We start from the raw sequence: 18,888 nt of genomic DNA on the forward strand, positions 1-18,888 counted from the left end.
CTTGACAATACAAAATCCTGGCTTGATCCCAGCTGCTGCAAGGCTGGACGACCGGCTTACTAGATGCCCCTTCAAAAAGACCCGCCAAGATTTAAGTACATATTATAGAAGGAAATCTTGGACTCTGATTTCAAAACCTTGTGCAGAAGAAATTGATCACGAACCTTATACTATCTCAAAGTGACGTAGAATAATAATCTATTTTGAATTCGTTAAGAATTTTGTAAGCCCAGGGTAGCAGAGTGAATTGATCTCTGCTTGACAATACAAAATCCTGGTTTGACCCAGCTGGTGCAAGGCTGGACGACCGGCTTACTAGATGCCCCTTTAAAAAGACCCGCCAAGATTTAAGTACATATTATAGAAGGAAATCTTGGACTCGGATTTCAAAACCTTGTGCAGAAGAAATTGATCACGAACCTTATACTATCTCAAAGTGACATAGAATAATAATCTATTTTGAATTCGTTAAGAATTTTGTAAGCCCAGGGTAGCAGAGTGAATTGATCTCTGCTTGATTAAATAAAAAAAACAAGTTTTTTTTTTAACTGAAAGTAAGGAGCAAAATTAAAACTTAAAACGAACAGAAATTACTTCGTATATGAAAGGGGCTGCTTCCTCACCAACATCCCGCTCTTGACGCTAAAGTTTGACTCTTTCTTTCAACTCTTCTTTTTAAAACAGTAAAAAACTTTAGCGTAAAGAGCGGGATGTTGGTGAGGAAGCAGCCCCTTTCATATACGAAGTAATTTCTGTTCGTTTTAAGTTTTAATTTTGCTCCTTACTTTCAGTTAAAAAAAAACTTGTTTTTTTTTATTTAATTTCTGAACGTTTTTCAATCAATGCATGTTTTGGCTCTCCGCAGAGGAATAATTAAAACGAAATTTGCATATTTTTTTTTTTTTTTTTTTTTGGCTAAATGACTTTTTCATAATTTTGATTGAATGATTTTGAGAAAAAAGAGCGGGGGAGGAAGCCTAGTTGCCCTCCGATTTTTTGGTTAATTAAGATAAAGGCAACTAGAACTTTTAATTTTTTACGAATCTTTTTTTTAGTAAAAGATATACGTAACTTATAAATTAGCTTACGCAAAGAAGTTTTGTATTCTCATGTTTTTATTACATATATGAGGGGGTTCGCCCCCTCGTCAGTACCTCGCTCTTTACACTAAAGCATAGATTTTGTCCCAATTCATTAAGAATGACCCCTGAATCACCAAAGCCGTAAAATAAATAGTTGAAATTACTAAAAATACTTTAGCGTAAAGATCGGGGTATTAGGAGGAGGTGAGCTCCTCATATGGGTAATAATTTCCGTTCGTTTTAAGTTTTAATGCTGCTCTTTACTTCCAGCTGAAAAAAACTTTTTCATATTTCTTTTTTCATTGTTTTTTTTTTTTTTAATAATGCTAGTAAATCCTGCGCTCCCTTCATGGGAATTTTCTTCTACCATGACAAATTCCTCGATGGAAAGCTCCCCCAGCCTATCCTCCTATTCTCAACCCCTCCCCCCAACCAAAAAATCCTACTGAAAACGCCTACACACTTCCCAATAACCATTACTATATGTAAGCACTGGTCAAATTTTGTAACTTGTAGCTCCTCCCCCAGGGACTGTGGGGGAGTAAGTCATCCCAAAGACATAGTTTTTATGGTTTTTGACTATGCTGAACAAAATGGCTATCTCAAAATTTTGATCCGTTGATTTTAGGAAAAAAATGAGCGTGGGAGGGGGCCTAGATACCCTCCAATTTTTTTGGTCACTTAAAAAGGGCACTAGAACTTTTCATTTCCGTTAGAATGAGCCCTCTTGCGACATTCTAGGACCACTGGTCGATACGATGACCCCTGGGAAAAAAAAAAAAAAAAAAAAAAAAAAAACAAACAAATAAACACGCACCCGTGATTTGTCTTCTGGCAAAAAATACAAAATTCCACATTTTTGTAGATAGGAGCTTGAAACTTCTACAGTAGGGTTCTCTGAGACGCTAAATCTGATGGTGTCATTTTCGTTAAGATCCTACGACTTTTAGGGGGTGTTTTCCCCTATTTTCCTAAATAAGGCAAATTTTCTCAGGCTCGTAACTTTTGATGGGTAAGACTAAACTTGATGAAACTTATATTTTAAAATCAGCATTAAAATACTATTCTTTTGATGTAGCTATTGATATCAAAATTCAATTTTTTAGAGTTTTGGTTACTATTGAGCCGGATCGCTCCTTACTACAGTTCGTTACCACGAACTGTTTGACAATGCAAAATCCTGGCTTGATCCCAGCTGCTGCAAGGCTGGACGACCGGCTTACTAGATGCCCCTTCAAAAAGACCCGCCAAGATTTAAGTACATATTATAGAAGGAAATCTTGGACTCTGATTTCAAAACCTCGTGCAGAAGAAATTGATCATGAACCTTATACTATCTCAAAGTGACGTAGAATAATAATCTATTTTAAATTCGTTAAGAATTTTGTAAGCCCAGGGTAGCAGAGTGAATTGATCTCTGCTTGACAATGCAAAATCCTGGCTTGATCCCAACTGCTGCAAGGCTGGACGACCGGCTTACTAGATGCTTCTTCAAAAAGACCCGCCAAGATTTAAGTACATATTATAGAAGGAAATCTTGGACTCTGATTTCAAAACCTCGTGCAGAAGAAATTGATCATGAACCTTATACTATCTCAAAGTGACGTAGAATAATAATCTATTTTAAATTCGTTAAGAATTTTGTAAGCCCAGGGTAGCAGAGTGAGTTGGTCTCTGCTTGACAATGCAAAATCCTGGTTTGACCCAGCTGCTGCAAGGCTGGACGACCGGCTTACTAGATGCTTCTTCAAAAAGACCCGCCAAGATTTAAGTACATATTATAGAAGGAAATCTTGGACTCTGATTTCAAAACCTCGTGCAGAAGAAATTGATCATGAACCTTATACTATCTCAAAGTGACGTAGAATAATAATCTATTTTAAATTCGTTAAGAATTTTGTAAGCCCAGGGTAGCAGAGTGAGTTGGTCTCTGCTTGACAATGCAAAATCCTGGTTTGACCCAGCTGCTGCAAGGCTGGACGACCGGCTTACTAGATGCCCCTTCAAAAAGACCCGCCAAGATTTAAGTACATATTATAGAGGGAACTCTTGGACTCTGATTTAAAAACTTTGTGCAGAAGAAATTTATCACGAACATTACAATACCTCAAAGTAACGCAGAATAATAATCTATTTAGAATTTTATATCCCCATGGTAGCAGAGTGAATTGATCTCCGCCTGACAATACAATATCCTGGTTTGATCCCAGCTTCTGCAAGGTTGGACGACAGGCTTACTACCTGTCGCTCCAAAAAAAACATCAATAGCTCTGGAGGATCTTTATCCTTACAAGAACAAACGTTTACATTTTGTATAACAACCAAGAAGTTTTTTCTTTTTATAATTGCCAATCCGCGAAAATTAGGAGAGGGGAATTTTTTTTCTCTAGGGCAGCCATTTTTTTGAAAATGAAAATAACTAAAAAGATATATTTCAAAGGCAATACGAGATATAGGTATATTTCAAGATCTAAGGGAGAGGGGATAGCCATTGAACCCCCCCCCCCTCCTAAAGTGCAAACACACAGCCCGAATTTGTTTCTAAAGAATTATATTTTTATCATACTTAGGCATATTTCATTAGGATTGGTCGTCAGAGAAACAAGTTGTACTTACATAAAAAACATTTGGTTTGCGCTATATCATGCAAGTACCAAGTTATGTACTACAAGATACACAAAAAATATATAACTGGGCTTGACTATGTATTTGCACATTAGCAAATGTTAGGGGGTTAAGTAATATGAAGAACTTAGTAATGATATCTGTAAGTAATTTAGGACCAAGGTTGAAGCAGTATCAACAAAATGAAGAAACGAAAAATGCATTGGAAATATATAGTTTCGACTATATGTTACGATTTTAAGATTCTGTTAGGATTTTAAACTAACTTGAGTATTTTCAGGTTTTTAATATTCTTTTCAGATTTTCCAATCTATTATGTCACTTCTCTTTGTCTTGTCACACGCTAAGCTGAAAGAAACTAACGAAAAAAAACAAAACGGTTCTACAATGCGTCAATGGATGAACAACTGGAGTGGCCGGCACTATATCATACAAGTACCAACAAATCTTACCACGAACGACACAAAACCTTCAACTAACCTAGAAAAATAATTTGTTTGTTAAGATTTTTACTATTAAGATTCTTGAACCCTGATATAAAAATGTTGACCAGAAGAAACTTACCACGAACGTCATAAAACCTCCAAGTTTTATCTTTCGAAACTGTTACAGCGCGACTAGTATCGCTAGAAAAGTCGATGCCCAAAACCCCGGACGAATGACCTTTCAGTTCGAAAGCTCGGACAACTTTTTCAAAATCTCCAGACTTGTTCAGACACACTTGAAGTACTTTCACATCCGGTGTAAAGCCTAAAAAAGAAATTTTTGATAAATTAAGTGGCTTTGTTCCGCGTTTTCAAATATTTCAATTCTGCTAAAACAATTACTGCCAAACAGACATGTCCAAGTCGATGATTAAACTAAGCAGGCGGATATGAAAGGGAGATAATACTTCCCTCAAATTGAAACAAAATCCCCTTAGTATAATACTGGAGTAAGTGTAGTACAGAATGCACCTTCTTCCCATGTTCAAACCCCTTTGAAAAATAACATAATGTAGCCAGCAGTACAGTAATCCGTATTAAAATCGACTTACCGTCACGTAACAGTCCCTGATCTTAGCGGATTTTATCCTAAAGATTTGCTGAGGCCAGCGCATTTGCCAACTAGATTTTCCAAATACAACTTTTAAAATATATGGTAAATATTCGCACATCAGATGGGACAGTATACCAAACACAAGTAAAACCGCTGTGGAGTGCTGCTAAAATTCGCTTTACTGAAATATTGGTGACAATGATTCAACCCCGTTTCAGACACTGGAACGATTTATGGCGCTTCATTCCGATGTGAGCGATGATTTATTGGTCAAATATTGTTAAATTAGAGGGAGAATTAATGTGTTATAAGCGATTGGGATGAAAACTGAGGACTTTTAATGGATACTGGAGGCAGAAATACAGGGGGTTAAACAAACATTTCTCAAAATCATTTCTTTGGCTCGCTATATGAGTTTGATTAAAGATTTCAGCGCCAAAAGACAGTGAAAATGAAATTTGATTTTCGGAATTCTTACTTTGAGCGAGACTTAGAAGTTTCCTCTTAAATAAGTTTCTCCTTACTTAAAGGGAAGTTTAAAAAACCACAAGCTGTACATCTTAAAACATTAGGAAAATTGGAATATAATTTCCAAAGAAACAGATCTTCATAAGAGATTAGGCAGCTTTTGTTGTAGCAGGCTACAAATAAAAAGAAAATGAAAATGTCAATTTTTTGGATTGAAAAATCAACAAAAAACAGCTTAAGAAGTTGTGTCATTCGTTTAATGGTTGTCATTGGGAGTCAAGAGGGTTTTTAAAGTTTGAATTTTTGAGATTTTGTAACAATGATTCAACGTTACCACTCTGATGAAATGTGGTACTGCCCTATCCAGTCAATAATTTTGTAAACAATGGCTCGATGTTACCACTCTGATAAAATGTGGTACTGCCCTAACCACTCCATAATTTTGTAACAATTATTCAACGTTACCACTTTGATGAAATGTGGTACTGGCCTAATAAACTTTACAATTTTGCAACAACCAAAAGCAACTTCTAAAAACTTCATAAATTGCCCAAAAAACTTCATAATTTTGTAACAATCCAAAGCAAAAGTACTATAGCCTACCAGGCCTGAATAGAACTTTGGCGGGTCCAGCGGGAAAAAATAGTAGTTTTATTTTGATGCCCATGGTACGTTAAAGAAAGTACCATCTAAGAAGTGATTCCTTACCCTATATCCAAAAATAAAAAATAGCGACGGGGCTTCTTAGATCATCTTAACACTTATGACCGAAATTTATAGTTAACCCTAGAAGCTGAAATTAAAAATGAACTACTGTTTTTAGATGTGTTAGTTATTCGTAATGCTGATAAACTGGATTTTACTATTTATCGAAAGCCAACACAAAACAATAGATATCTTCACTTTAATTCAAATCAACCACCACAAGTTAAAAGAGCAGTTGTAACTTCCCTCATTGATCGTGCCCTGAATATTTGCTCCGATTCGTATATAAATGCAGAAATAAACTTTATCAGATATATTCTTTTTGGTAATAGATACCCCATTCCTTTTGTCAATAAGATAATTAACCGTAGACTAAAAAGACATTCTTGTAAAATCGAAGAAGATATTTCACAATGTGAGGCTACTGATAAGCCCTCAAATATTGTCTATCTTCCGTATATCCCAAAATCACAACAAAATTAAAAAATATTTGCACAAAAAATAATCTGTAGGTAGTTTTTACTAATAATTTTAAAATCATTAATTTCTTAAATTCTGGTATAGACAAGACCCCAGTTACTCGCCAAAGAGGGGTCTATCAAATACCATGTGCTTGTGGAAATTACTAAGTCGGCAGGACCCATCAGAATCTAGAAAAACGGTTACAACAGCATAAAAAAGACATAGACAAGGCATTAATTTCAAATAGTTCCAACAACTCCTTTGATTCTGCTTTAGTTTGGCATATATTTAATAATCCGTCCCGCACGATACTTTTTGAAAAATCTTCACTCATCAGTAATGATTTGGGGATAAAACAGGTGGTTCGGGAATCAATCGAAATTAGTCTCAAAATAAATAATAATAATTCTTTGAACAGGGATTTAGGGGAATACTCGCTAAATTCTTTATGCTCAAATTTAATTAAAAATGATCTAACAAAATATTTTACTAAACCGATTTATAATAGTATTGAACCAGCTACGAAAAGGCCTTTGAGACAGGCTGCAGAAAATGCAAGGATGGCTCTGAGAAATTTCATTTGATCACTTTGTTCTCTTTAGTTTGAATGAATTTATATTCTCACTTCATTCTTTTTGTCAGTCCTGGTTGAACTTCGTTGAAGTAAGGATGCTAGGGCTGTTTTTAAAAGAGTTTTTAAAAAAAATTATTAGTTTTAATTCTGACAATTTAATGTAGGTTTATTTATGTATACATATTTTCTCTCTCGTTCTCGTATTGTGCTGAAGACGGCCCTTGGACATAGGGCCGAAATATTCACAGAACTGATTTCCACTGTCTTGAAAAGATTTTCTCTATTGTTTCTACTTTGTATTTGTTTACCCTATATCCACTTCCTCGATCCGTGGTTCAGAGAGCAATAACTCACATATCATAGAAACAAACTGTTCTAAGAATGATAGCGGCCAAATTCCACTGAACCTTTAAACAATGGAAAAAAAAATATTTCCCCGTTTTTGTTTTCCGGACGCGACCGCAATCCAAACGCTGGCAAGACCACTTGGACTATAGCTGAATATGTTTTATGGCAACACTGGTAAAAGTGACGTAATCCCCTTTGCGATAATGGAATGATTCATGGCGATTTATTCCAAGGTGTGAATTCGATTATTTGTTAAGCACTGTCAAGTATAAACAGTGGTTTAATTTGTTAACATGGATAGCGGATATGAAACTATAGTATTGAAGTATTTTCCTTAAGTACTGCATAAATGATCAAGACGGTATCCAGGAAGGGGGGTACAAGGTTTGAACTCCCGAAATATCTGTTCAACTCGTAAAAACGTAACAGAATCCTGGATACGACCTTGTAAAATATTCTCCTTAACATTATCAAGTATTAACCGAGAAGCGATAGAAGGTCACAGATTAGAGTTCTCGATACTTTGCTCAGTTATGCCTGTAAAAGCCCGCCTGTTGAATTTTAAGTGAATTTCGGAACTTTTGATTATTTTGTTCACCTTCCCAGCAAGCTACCTTAGAAGTTATCAATTTTAGGCGACCAACCCCACACAAATCAAATCAATGAACCCACAAACACTATTTTCGATAGAACAGCGGTGGATGGCGTTTAGACTGAGTCATCAATGGATTTCTTACAAAACATCGCCAAAATTTTACATATTGTTTGGAAAGAAATGAGGAAACATTGATGATTTACTGTTGCGATTATCTTTTTGTTCCTTTGCAAATGTAGGTTTGCAAATCGTTGTTTTTTTCCGGAAAATATTCTAGATTATTTCCAATAAATCAACTTTCTCGATAAACGGCTAACAGAGCAAAACAATGACACAAGAGACAAAATACAGTATTCCAGGAATGTCGGCGGTCAGATTGCGCTGAACCTTTACACAATAGAAGTAAACAAAAAATCATTTCCTCATTTCTGATTCTAGGACACAATTTCTTTGGAATTCCAAAAATAAACATCAAATAGCTGATTGGCCTATTTTCTCATATCTACGCAGTTGATGTAATAAAAAAGATAAATAAAAAATTACGGGAGTGCTGTAAACCTTATGCAAAGATATTAAATAAAATTAATTACACATGTAAGTCTTCTATTATATACGCAATAAACGTAATTGAAATAGATAAGAAAAAGTGAAATAACAAATAAACTTTAATGGGGATTTTAACTTGAAAACTAATTATGGAGACAAAAGTCAAGAACCTATGCTTCTACTTTTATATTACATAAAAAAAAACTAGTTTTTTAAACTGAAAGTAAGGAGCGACATTAAAACTTAAAACGAACAGAAATTACTCCGTATATGAAATGGGTTGTCCCCTCCGCAATCCCTCGCTCTTTGCGCTAAAATTTGACTCTTTGCCACAATTCTACTTTTTAAAACAATTAAAAGCTTTAGCGTAATTAATTACATTTACGCTAAAAGACGCCCCAGTTTCTGGGGCGTAATTTTAGCGTAATTTTAGCCAAATGTAACTTTTAGCCAAATGTAACTGTTTGATTAGACATGAAAGTAATACCAAACTAATCCTACTTGACACCGTAGCAGTGCTCAAGTCTTTTTAGTTTTTTTTTTTACTGAAAAAGGGAAAAAAATATTCTTCTATGTCTTAAGGTTTGGACAGGCACAGTAAAAATCAGCGAATATATTGCTAATTCCGCGTCCAAACGGTATAAAAAGAAACAACGACAATTTTCAAAAAAAGTTGTAGACAAAGGTCGTGAACCAATAAAGCAAATTGCTTGTGCTTTGTTTAGAACACATAGACAATGCCAGTCTTGACATTCTTCTTAGTCAACCTTGATGAGAGAAAAGAACACAACCCTACAATCCTAAAAGGGACTTATTATTCCCAGGTTTCTATTCTCTCAATCCCTCCTCCAAAATCTTTATCTGACTAGTAAAAACGTGTCAAAATGAATATAAAAATTTTTCGATGGGTTTGCGTTTTTGTAAAGTTCTGTTTTAAAGTTTTTCCATGGGTTTTTAGTTTTGCCTAATTTTTGGCTAATCTTCACTCATTTTTTTTTAAATACTGCATAATTGTAAATGAATGTCTGTTTCATTTAGAATTGAATACCAGATTTTCCCACATTTTTTAAGAAATATATGTTTTACACTGCTCGGATTTATTCTCTTAAATTATTTGCTTTCCAACTTTTCTGCAATGTACGAGGTTCAGCGTATCCAACCTCAGCTAACCTCTATTCGGGTAAACTGATAGATTACTTTCTAAGGTTTTTTTTATTGGGTATCTCAAAATCATTGCATTTTTAGAGCAGTTACCATATTTTCTCAGTTCTGAGACATGAAAATATCTAAGCATCCTAATTAGTTAAAAAAAAAGTTTTTTTCCACATTTTCAACCTCGAAAAACGGTGCTGTGCTAAACAGAGTATTCTACTTCTACCGATTCTTCAGAAGATCTGCTAAATTCCGAACCTCATATCCTGAAAAAAACAAAGAACTAAGCGGAGCCACCGAAAAATTACAAAAATCTCTGAATCCACGGTAAATGGTACTTTATTGCCATTCTTGATAATTTGAGGTTTTTTTTAGTCAACTTTAACAAAATAAAAGGTCGAATAAATCCCATAGTTCTTGCTGGAATCGCACCTGGATCCTGTAGATTTGATCTTTGAGCTTTTAGGATGGCCATTGAATACGTTCTGAGATAATTCACAGCCAGTGAAGACTATGTCATTATAGTCGAGATTAGAGGCTGTAATGCTGAGGGTTATTTAAATATTTCATATAAATACGTTCTGAGGCCATTGAATACGTTCTGAGATAATTCACAGCCAGTGAAGACTATGCCATTATAGTCGAGATTAGAGGCTGTAATGCTGAGGGCTATTTAAATCTTTCATATAAATACGTTCTGAGGCCATTGAATGCGTTCTGAGATAATTCACAGCCAGTGAAGACTATGCCATTATAGTCGAGATTAGAGGCTGCAATGCTGAGGGTTATTTAAATCTTTCATATAAATACGTTCTGAGGCCATTGAATACGTCCTGAGATAATTCGCAGCCAGTGAAGACTATGCCATTATAGTCGAGATTAGAGGCTGCAATGCTGAGGGTTATTTAAATCTTTCATATAAATACGTTCTGAGGCCATTGAATACGTTCTGAGATAGCTCACAGCCAGTGAAGACTATGCCATTATAGTCGAGATTAGAGGCTGCAATGCTGAGGGTTATTTAAATCTTTCATATAAATACGTTCTGAGGCCATTGAATGCGTTCTGAGATAGTTCACAGCCAGTGAAGACTGTGCCATTATAGTCGAGATAAGAGGCTGTGATGCTAAGTTCTATTTAAATCTTTCATATAAATACGTTCTGAGGCCATTGAATACGTTCTGAGATAATTCACAGCCAGTGAAGACTATGCCATTATAGTCGAGATTAGAGGCTGCAATGCTGAGGGTTATTTAAATCTTTCATATAAATACGTTCTGAGGCCATTGAATGCGTTCTGAGATAATTCACAGCCAGTGAAGACTATGCCATTATAGTCGAGATTAGAGGCTGCAATGCTGAGGGTTATTTAAATCTTTCATATAAATACGTTCTGAGGCCATTGAATACGTTCTGAGATAGCTCACAGCCAGTGAAGACTATGCCATTATAGTCGAGATTAGAGGCTGCAATGCTGAGGGTTATTTAAATCTTTCATATAAATACGTTCTGAGGCCATTGAATGCGTTCTGAGATAGTTCACAGCCAGTGAAGACTGTGCCATTATAGTCGAGATTAGAGGCTGTAATGCTAAGTTCTATTTAAATCTTTCATATAAATACGTTCTGAGGCCATTGAATACGTTCTGAGATAATTCACAGCCAGTGAAGACTATGCCATTATAGTCGAGATTAGAGGCTGTAATACTAAGTTCTATTTAAATCTTTCATATAAATACGTTCTGAGGCCATTGAATGCGTTCTGAGATAATTCACAGCCAGTGAAGACTATGCCATTATAGTCGAGATTAGAGGCTGCAATGCTGAGGGTTATTTAAATCTTTCATATAAATACGTTCTGAGGCCATTGAATGCGTTCTGAGATAGTTCACAGCCAGTGAAGACTGTGCCATTATAGTCGAGATTAGAGGCTGTAATGCTAAGTTCTATTTAAATCTTTCATATAAATACGTTCTGAGGCCATTGAATGCGTTCTGAGATAATTCACAGCTAGTGAAGACTATGCCATTATAGTCGAGATTAGAGGCTGCAATGCTGAGGGTTATTTAAATCTTTCATATAAATACGTTCTGAGGCCATTGAATGCGTTCTGAGATAGTTCACAGCCAGTGAAGACTGTGCCATTATAGTCGAAATTAGAGGCTGTAATGCTGAGGGGTTATTTAAATCTTTCATATAAATACGTTCTGAGGCCATTGAATACGTCCTGAGATAATTCGCAGCCAGTGAAGACTATGCCATTATAGTCGAGATTAGAGGCTGTAATGCTGAGGGTTGTTTAAATCTTTCATATAAATACGTTCTGAGGCCATACTTGCTATGCATGACGTATGAAAACAAGAAAGGAAATATAGATGAAAAGAAAAAAAATCAAATAGGTGAAAAACGAAGATTTTGTCAGCCAGTAGCAAAATATGAAAATGAAAATCATGCAAATATTTGGACAAGGACCTCCGCTAAGTCGTCCTCATTGCTAAAAAAAATAAGAAAGAGGAAAAAAAGAAACACAGAAAAAGCAACAACAAAATCTAACCTTCTTAAGTGAACTTCACGAGAGGAAAAAAGACACACAACTTGTTGTTTTTTCTTTCTTTTTTTTGAGCACTGTGGACGGCTTGGCGGAGGTCCTTGTCGAAATATTTGCTTGATTTTCATTTTAATATTTTGCAACTGGCTGACAAAATCCTCGTTTTTCACCTGTTTGATTTTTTTTTCTTTTCATCTATATTTCCTTTCTTGTTTTCAAAAATCTTTCATATTCCTTTGTCTTTGGCTTGCTGTATGAATTTGATTAAATATTAGAGAACCCTATATTATCAGAGAACCCTATTGTAGGAGTTTCAAGCTCCTATCTACAAAAATGTGGAATTTTGTATTTTTTGCCAGAAGGCAGGTCACGGATGCGTGTTTATTTGTTTGGGTTGTTTTTTTCCCCAGGGGTGATTGTATCGACCCAGTGGTCCTAGAATGTTGTGAGAGGACTCTTTCTAATGGAAATGAAAAGTTCTAGCGCCCTTTTTAAGTGACCAAAAATATTGGAGGGCACCTAGGCCCCCTCCCACGCTAATTATTTTCCCAAAGTCACTGGATCAAAATTCTGAGACAGCCATTTTATTCAACATAGTCAAAAAACCTTATAACTATGTCTTTGGGGACGACTTACTCCCCCACAGTCCCCGTGGGAGGGGCTACAAGTTACAAACTTTGACCAGTGCTTAAATATAGTAGTGGTTATTGGGAAGTGTAAAGACGTTTTAAAGGGGATTTTTTGGTTGGGGGGATGGGCTGAGAAGAGGGGGATTTGTTGAGGGAACTGACCATGGAGGAATTTGTCATGGGGAAAGAAAATTTCCATGTACAGAGCACAGGATTTTCTAGCATTATTTGAAAAAAAAAACAATGAATAAATAAATATGAAAAAGTTTTTTCAACTGAAAGTAAGGAGCAGCATTAAAATTTAAAACGAACAGAAATTATTACGCATATGAGGGGTTGACCTCCTCCTAATACCTCGTTCTTTACGCTAAAGTATTGTTTAGTAATTTTTAGTTATTTTTTGTAATTAGTAATAGCATAAGTGGGAGATGATAACAACGGCAATGAAGGGGGGAGGTAATGCCATGTTTTTCTTCTCACTTAATTGAACTATCTATCTTGGCTTTTTCTACAATTAGCCATGACTTGACTTGCCCAAAACTATTCCGTTTTTAATTCAAATACGGCCTTTGTGATTCATGGGTCATTCTTAAGGAGTTGGGACAAAATTTAAGCTTTAGTATAAAGAGCGAGGTACGGACGAGGGGGGTGAACCCCCTCATATACGTAATAAAAACATACGAATACAGAAGTTTGTTACGTAAGCTAACTAGTAAGTTACGTATATCTTTTACTAATAAAAAGGTTCGTAAAAAATTAATCAAAACATGCATTAATTCAAAAACGTTCAGAAATTAAATAAAAAAAAGTTTTTTTAATTGAAAGTGAGGAGCGACATTAAAACTTAAAACAAACAGAAATTACTTCGTATATGAAAGGGGCTGCTCCCTCCTCAACGCCTCGCTCTTTACGTTTAAGTTTTTTATTGTTTTAAAAATAGAGTGAGAGAAAGAGTCAAACTTTAGCGTAAAGAGGGGGGGGGGCTGAAAAAAACTTGTTTTTTTATACATGTAATGATGAATAGACAGGTATTCTGAATACCTATCTATCCATCTAAGTATTGGATTTAGATGGATAGATTAAATAAAATAAAAGTTTTTTTAACTGAAAGTAAGGAGCGACATTAAAACTTAAAACGAACAGAAATTACTTCGTATATGAAAGGGGCTGCTTCCTCATCAACGCCCCGCTCTTTACGCTAAAGTTTTTCTCCTCCTCCTCCTCATTTTTAATCATTTAACTAAACTGAGGTTTCAGGTATACTGGACTTTACCGGAACCCAGTCTTGGTTGTTACCAAGGTGTGAGGCTGCAAGTGTTTTGCCATAGCCAAGTTTAATATACACCTGCAGGCTGAACCTCTCCTTCGACCTCATTCTCTGTAAAAACTTTAACCCCCAAACAATTCTTTTGACTTTAAACATTTAGTTTCATATTCATCAGCAAAAAAAGAGCGTAGAAATGAAATATCTAATCACATTTGCTGGTATTTATTTAATCGACATTTTCGCCTCAGCCTCAAAAAACTCAAATTTGTGAAAGACCTAGAGCGGCAAATTTTTCGGAGTCGGAATCAGAACATATTTTTTGGTCGGGTAGTGAAAGAATCATTTGTATGACAATTTGTTTGAGGTTGGCCCCTTTTTTCACAATTCTCCTGGAACCTCTCCCCCAACCTCACTCTCTCAAGGCTTTAAGCCTCAAACTTATTTTGATTTTAAACAATTAGTTTTATGTTCATTAACAAAAACAGAGCGTAGAAATGACATATCTGATCACATTTGCTGGTATATACTCAATCAACATTTTTGCCTCAACCTCAAATTCAGCCTCAAAAAAACTGAAATTTGTAAAAGAGCTAGAGTGGTAAACTTTTCGGATTGGGAATCAGCATATATTTGGGTAGGGTAGTGAAAGAATCTTTTAAATAGCAATTTGTTTGAGGTTGATCCTTTTTTCACAATATTCCTAGAACCTCTCCTCCGTCCTCACTCTCTCTTAAAACTTTAAGCTCCAAACAATTCTTTTGACTTTATACATTTAGTTTCATTTTCATCAGCAAAAAAGAGCGCAGAAATGAAATGACATATCAAATCACATTTGCTGGTATACTCAATCAACGTTTTTTGCCTCAACCTCAGATTCAACCTCAAAAAAGTCAAATATGGGAAAGAGCTAGAGCGTTTAACCTTTCGTATTCGGAATGAGCACATATTTTTGGGGCGGATAGTGAAAGGATAATTTGAACAGTAATTTGTTCGAGGTTGACCCCTTTTTTCACAATTTTCCTTGACTTTTTTTCATTGTTGAATTTTTTTTATGGGTGGCAGGGTAATTAGGGGAGAAAGGGTGGGTTCGGGAGGTATGGTCGGGGCTAGGGAAGTAAGGGTGGGCTAGGGAGGTAAGGGTGGGCTATGGAGGTAAGGGTGGGCAGGGGGTAAGATGGGGTTGGGAGGAATGAAAGGGGGCAGGGAGAGTATGTGTATTAATGAGTAAGAGAGATTTGATTTGTTATTAGGACTTTCGCGCGGTAGATATGTAGATATGTGGACTTTCGCGCGAATACAAACTTTCATAGGTTTTCCCCAGCGCGAAAGTGTTGTATTTTATTTATTTATTTGTGAATGTTGAAATGAAAAACTTGAACTTGAAAAAAAAAACTTGAACTTGAATAATGAGCGGTTCTTTCATATTATACATACTGAGCTGGTCGCCTTTGCTTACTTTGTTAACAATGGCTTCTGAGTTTGATATATTGTCATGAGTTCAAAAACTCCCCGCCCTTGTATGTACGTTCGGCAGGGAGGGGGGCAAGAATTTTGTCCTAGAGATGGGGACTCAAACACGAAAAGTCAATTCTAAGGCTGCTATTTTTCAATTTCAAGTCATAACGTGTGTGTGGATATAACCAGGGACGTTGTTTGGGAGGGGAAGGAGGACAGCTGCCCCCCTAATTTGGAGAAAAAATTATTATACGACTCATGTTCCATGAATATCCGGATCTTCCTCTTCTTCCTTTACACCCCTTTCCCGGGTTTATTGTCCCAGTAGTCTTGTGACACAGTTCATGGCTTAATTTTACGCAGTATAAAATTAATAACGCAATTTGTAACATTTTGGCAGCAATAAAAAAAGTAATGGCAATGTGTATGGATACCAGACCTTCTTCAAAGCATACCAGACATTCAAAACATCTGATGTTGTGACTAAAGTAATAAAATAAACATATTTTGGGTTGTTAAGCTTTTTATGATATTTTTAATATGCTCACTTTACTTAACTTTAGCAGTAACAGCGTAGTTACAATAACACGCAGTAATGACAACATAGAAAAAAATATTATTATTATTTTCCGATTTTATTGAAATTTATTGTAATTTTGTAGTAACGGCAATTTTTTCGCGAATCATCATAAATACCCCTTAAAAAGAAGTGAACTTTTTCATTTGTATTTTTGTTTTTAATCGGCAAATTTTCATTGTAATCGGCAAATCGTAATCGGTAAATTTTTTGTGAGTCATCATCACCGTCATCATCCCGTTCCTTAAACAGAAATGAAGCAGATCAGGTCTATTGTCAGGTACATTACCCTAGACCACCCCAGTCTTATCTCCCGAGGTTTTCGTATGCTCAACATTTTTCTGAGCAAATTCAGGATTATTACTGGTAGCCAGTGTTTCCATTTTTCTTTTCTAACGATCTCTTAAATTTTGTCATTTTTTCTGAGAAAGTCAGTGGTTGGCTCTCAGGGTTTAGTAGGATTCTCATTAAGACTGTTTTTTATTTTATATTATGTTTTAGGAAATGTTCGAACAAGTTCGAACAATAAAGCACTTGAAGTGGTGCCCACTTTCAGAAATCACGCACACCAGGTGGCGCGGGCTAAGTGAGGTGGAAGTTTGCCAAGTGCGGTGGGAAGTGTGCCAAGTGCGGTGGAACTCTATGACACACGTGATTTTCTGATATGCACATCAGGTGGTGGAAAAGTCTTCACTGGCTGTGAATTATCTCAGAACGTATTCAATGGCCTCAGAACGTATTTATATGAAAGATTTAAATAACCCTCGGCATTACAGCCTCTAATCTCGACTATAATGGCATAGTCTTCACTGGCTGTGAATTATCTCAGAACGTATTCAATGGCCTCAGAACGTATTTACATGAAAGATTTAAATAACCTCTAATCTCGGCTATCATGGCATAGTCTTCACTGGCTGTGAATTATCTCAGAACGTATTCAATGGTCTCAGAACAAATTTATATGAAAGATTTAAATAACCCTTCAGCATTACAGCCTCTAATCTCGACTATAATGGCATAGTCTTCACTGGCTGTGAATTATCCCATTTTCTACATTGGCCTACGCTTCTCCCATTTTGCTACTAAAATGAATAAGTATAAAAATAATAAACAAAAACTAAAACAACTATGGTGACTTTCAGCCAGTTGAAGAACAAAGCAAAAGTTCTCTTGCTTTTCTTAATTATTTTTTTATTACTCATCAAACGAAAAGAACTAAAATATAAGGAAATTTGACAATTGAACAAGTGAGTCTCCCTTCAACTATCATTTGTGTTTATGCCCAATTTTACAGGATTGAAGAGCCTCCAGTAATTTTGAAGCCAGACATAAATTTAGTCGTTGTAAAAGAAGGTCAAAATATTTTTAGGAAAATCTTACCAGAAATGGCAACTAGCTTCCCATCTGGTGAAATTTTGGCACAATAAGCAGGAGATAGTTTGGTATGAAGCTGATGGAGTATAGCTCCTTTTAAGCTCCATAGAACTAGATCTCCTTCTGAATCGCACGACATGATAAACTTTCCATTTGCAGCGATGCCAAAGCCCACTAGGTCAAGAGTATGATGCTGAAAAACCAAATTCAAGGATAACCAAGACAAATTAGGTAAATAACACAATGCCATAAATAAAACTATTCAATTCAGACACCCTATAGCTTTTACATATAATTCACAAAACCACAAACAATAAAATTTATTTCTCTTAGATTACGCAAAAAATAATATTTGAAAAGGAATATTTTGTTTAGGCTAGGAATGAATATCGAATCACAGACGTGTTGCATTTCTAAAATTCCTTCATAGAACAAAATGTTCAAAAAAAAAAAAATATATATATAGAAGCGGTTTGGAGTCAAAGTGGACCAAGTCCTTTTTTTTTAATTGCACAACCCAAAACTGGTTTTTTGCACAACCCAAACATAGCAAAACTGAGTAATTTGCGGTGCCTTTATCAACTAAATTTTGATTCAGACATCAGCCAAAACATTTCAGAACCCGTTTTAGATACAGTACATCATTTCCTTTCATACACAAAATAAACTTTTTGTTTTCAGAAAAAATTCAGATTTTTGTTCTGAGCTGTTACCAGTAACTTGTTAATACTCTTCACTTGTGCGATGCTACGGCCACTACTATCAACTCATTTCAGCATCAAGCACCCTCAGCCCAGCAAAGCTACGCACACTCCTCCTCCAACCCAATCTATTCAGAGCCTTCCTTTTTAAAACCTCCAAGAATTCCTCATTTCCCTTAAGTATTTCCTTATGACACCCTCACACACCATTCGGGGACGACCTTTTGTTCCTTTCGCCCTAGAAGATTGGCGGACAAGGACAAACTTTGCCAATCGGTCATCCTTCATTCGCAGGACATGTCCTAGCCATCTCATCCTTTCTCTCATTATAGTCCAAAAAGGTGAGATTGAAGCAATTTTTCGAACAGCTTACTATTTGAGATAAGGTCAGTCGTTACGTGTTAATAATACGGAATGCACCCAAGAAGTGAAGTTAGGTTAATCCTAATGAAATTTAACCTTCATATAATCTTTAATTTATGTAATAATATAATTTGGCTATATACACATTAAGGGAGGGGGGGGGGGTAACTGAACCTAATCCCTACCCCTAATATGCAAATATATAGCCCTAGCCCAAATTATACGAGTCAAATGCATTATGTCTAATTCCAAAGCATTGTATCATCCGTTACTTGTTTTCATAGCTAAAGCGTAATCATTGAGTATGTTCCGTATAATTAACAAATACAGGTCAATCAGTTGATACCCAAAACAACCTGTAGACCATTTCTCTGGAAAAC

At 35.8% G+C, this 18,888-nt stretch overlaps 1 protein-coding gene across 1 annotated transcript in view; it reads right to left on the bottom strand.

Annotated features, from left to right (window-relative positions):
- LOC136034042 (transducin beta-like protein 2) overlaps positions 1 to 18,888 on the bottom strand; it is a 118,288-nt gene that overhangs the window by 13,035 nt on the left and 86,365 nt on the right. The window contains exons 4-5 of the mRNA XM_065715118.1: positions 17,451 to 17,637; positions 4,272 to 4,457 (exon numbers count right to left, since the gene is read on the bottom strand). Coding sequence (XP_065571190.1) covers positions 4,272 to 4,457; positions 17,451 to 17,637 — 373 coding nt within the window. The remainder of the gene's footprint in view (positions 1 to 4,271; positions 4,458 to 17,450; positions 17,638 to 18,888) is intronic.

This window comes from Artemia franciscana, chromosome 12 (genome assembly GCF_032884065.1).
Source record: "Artemia franciscana chromosome 12, ASM3288406v1, whole genome shotgun sequence".
Taxonomy (NCBI): domain Eukaryota; kingdom Metazoa; phylum Arthropoda; class Branchiopoda; order Anostraca; family Artemiidae; genus Artemia; species Artemia franciscana.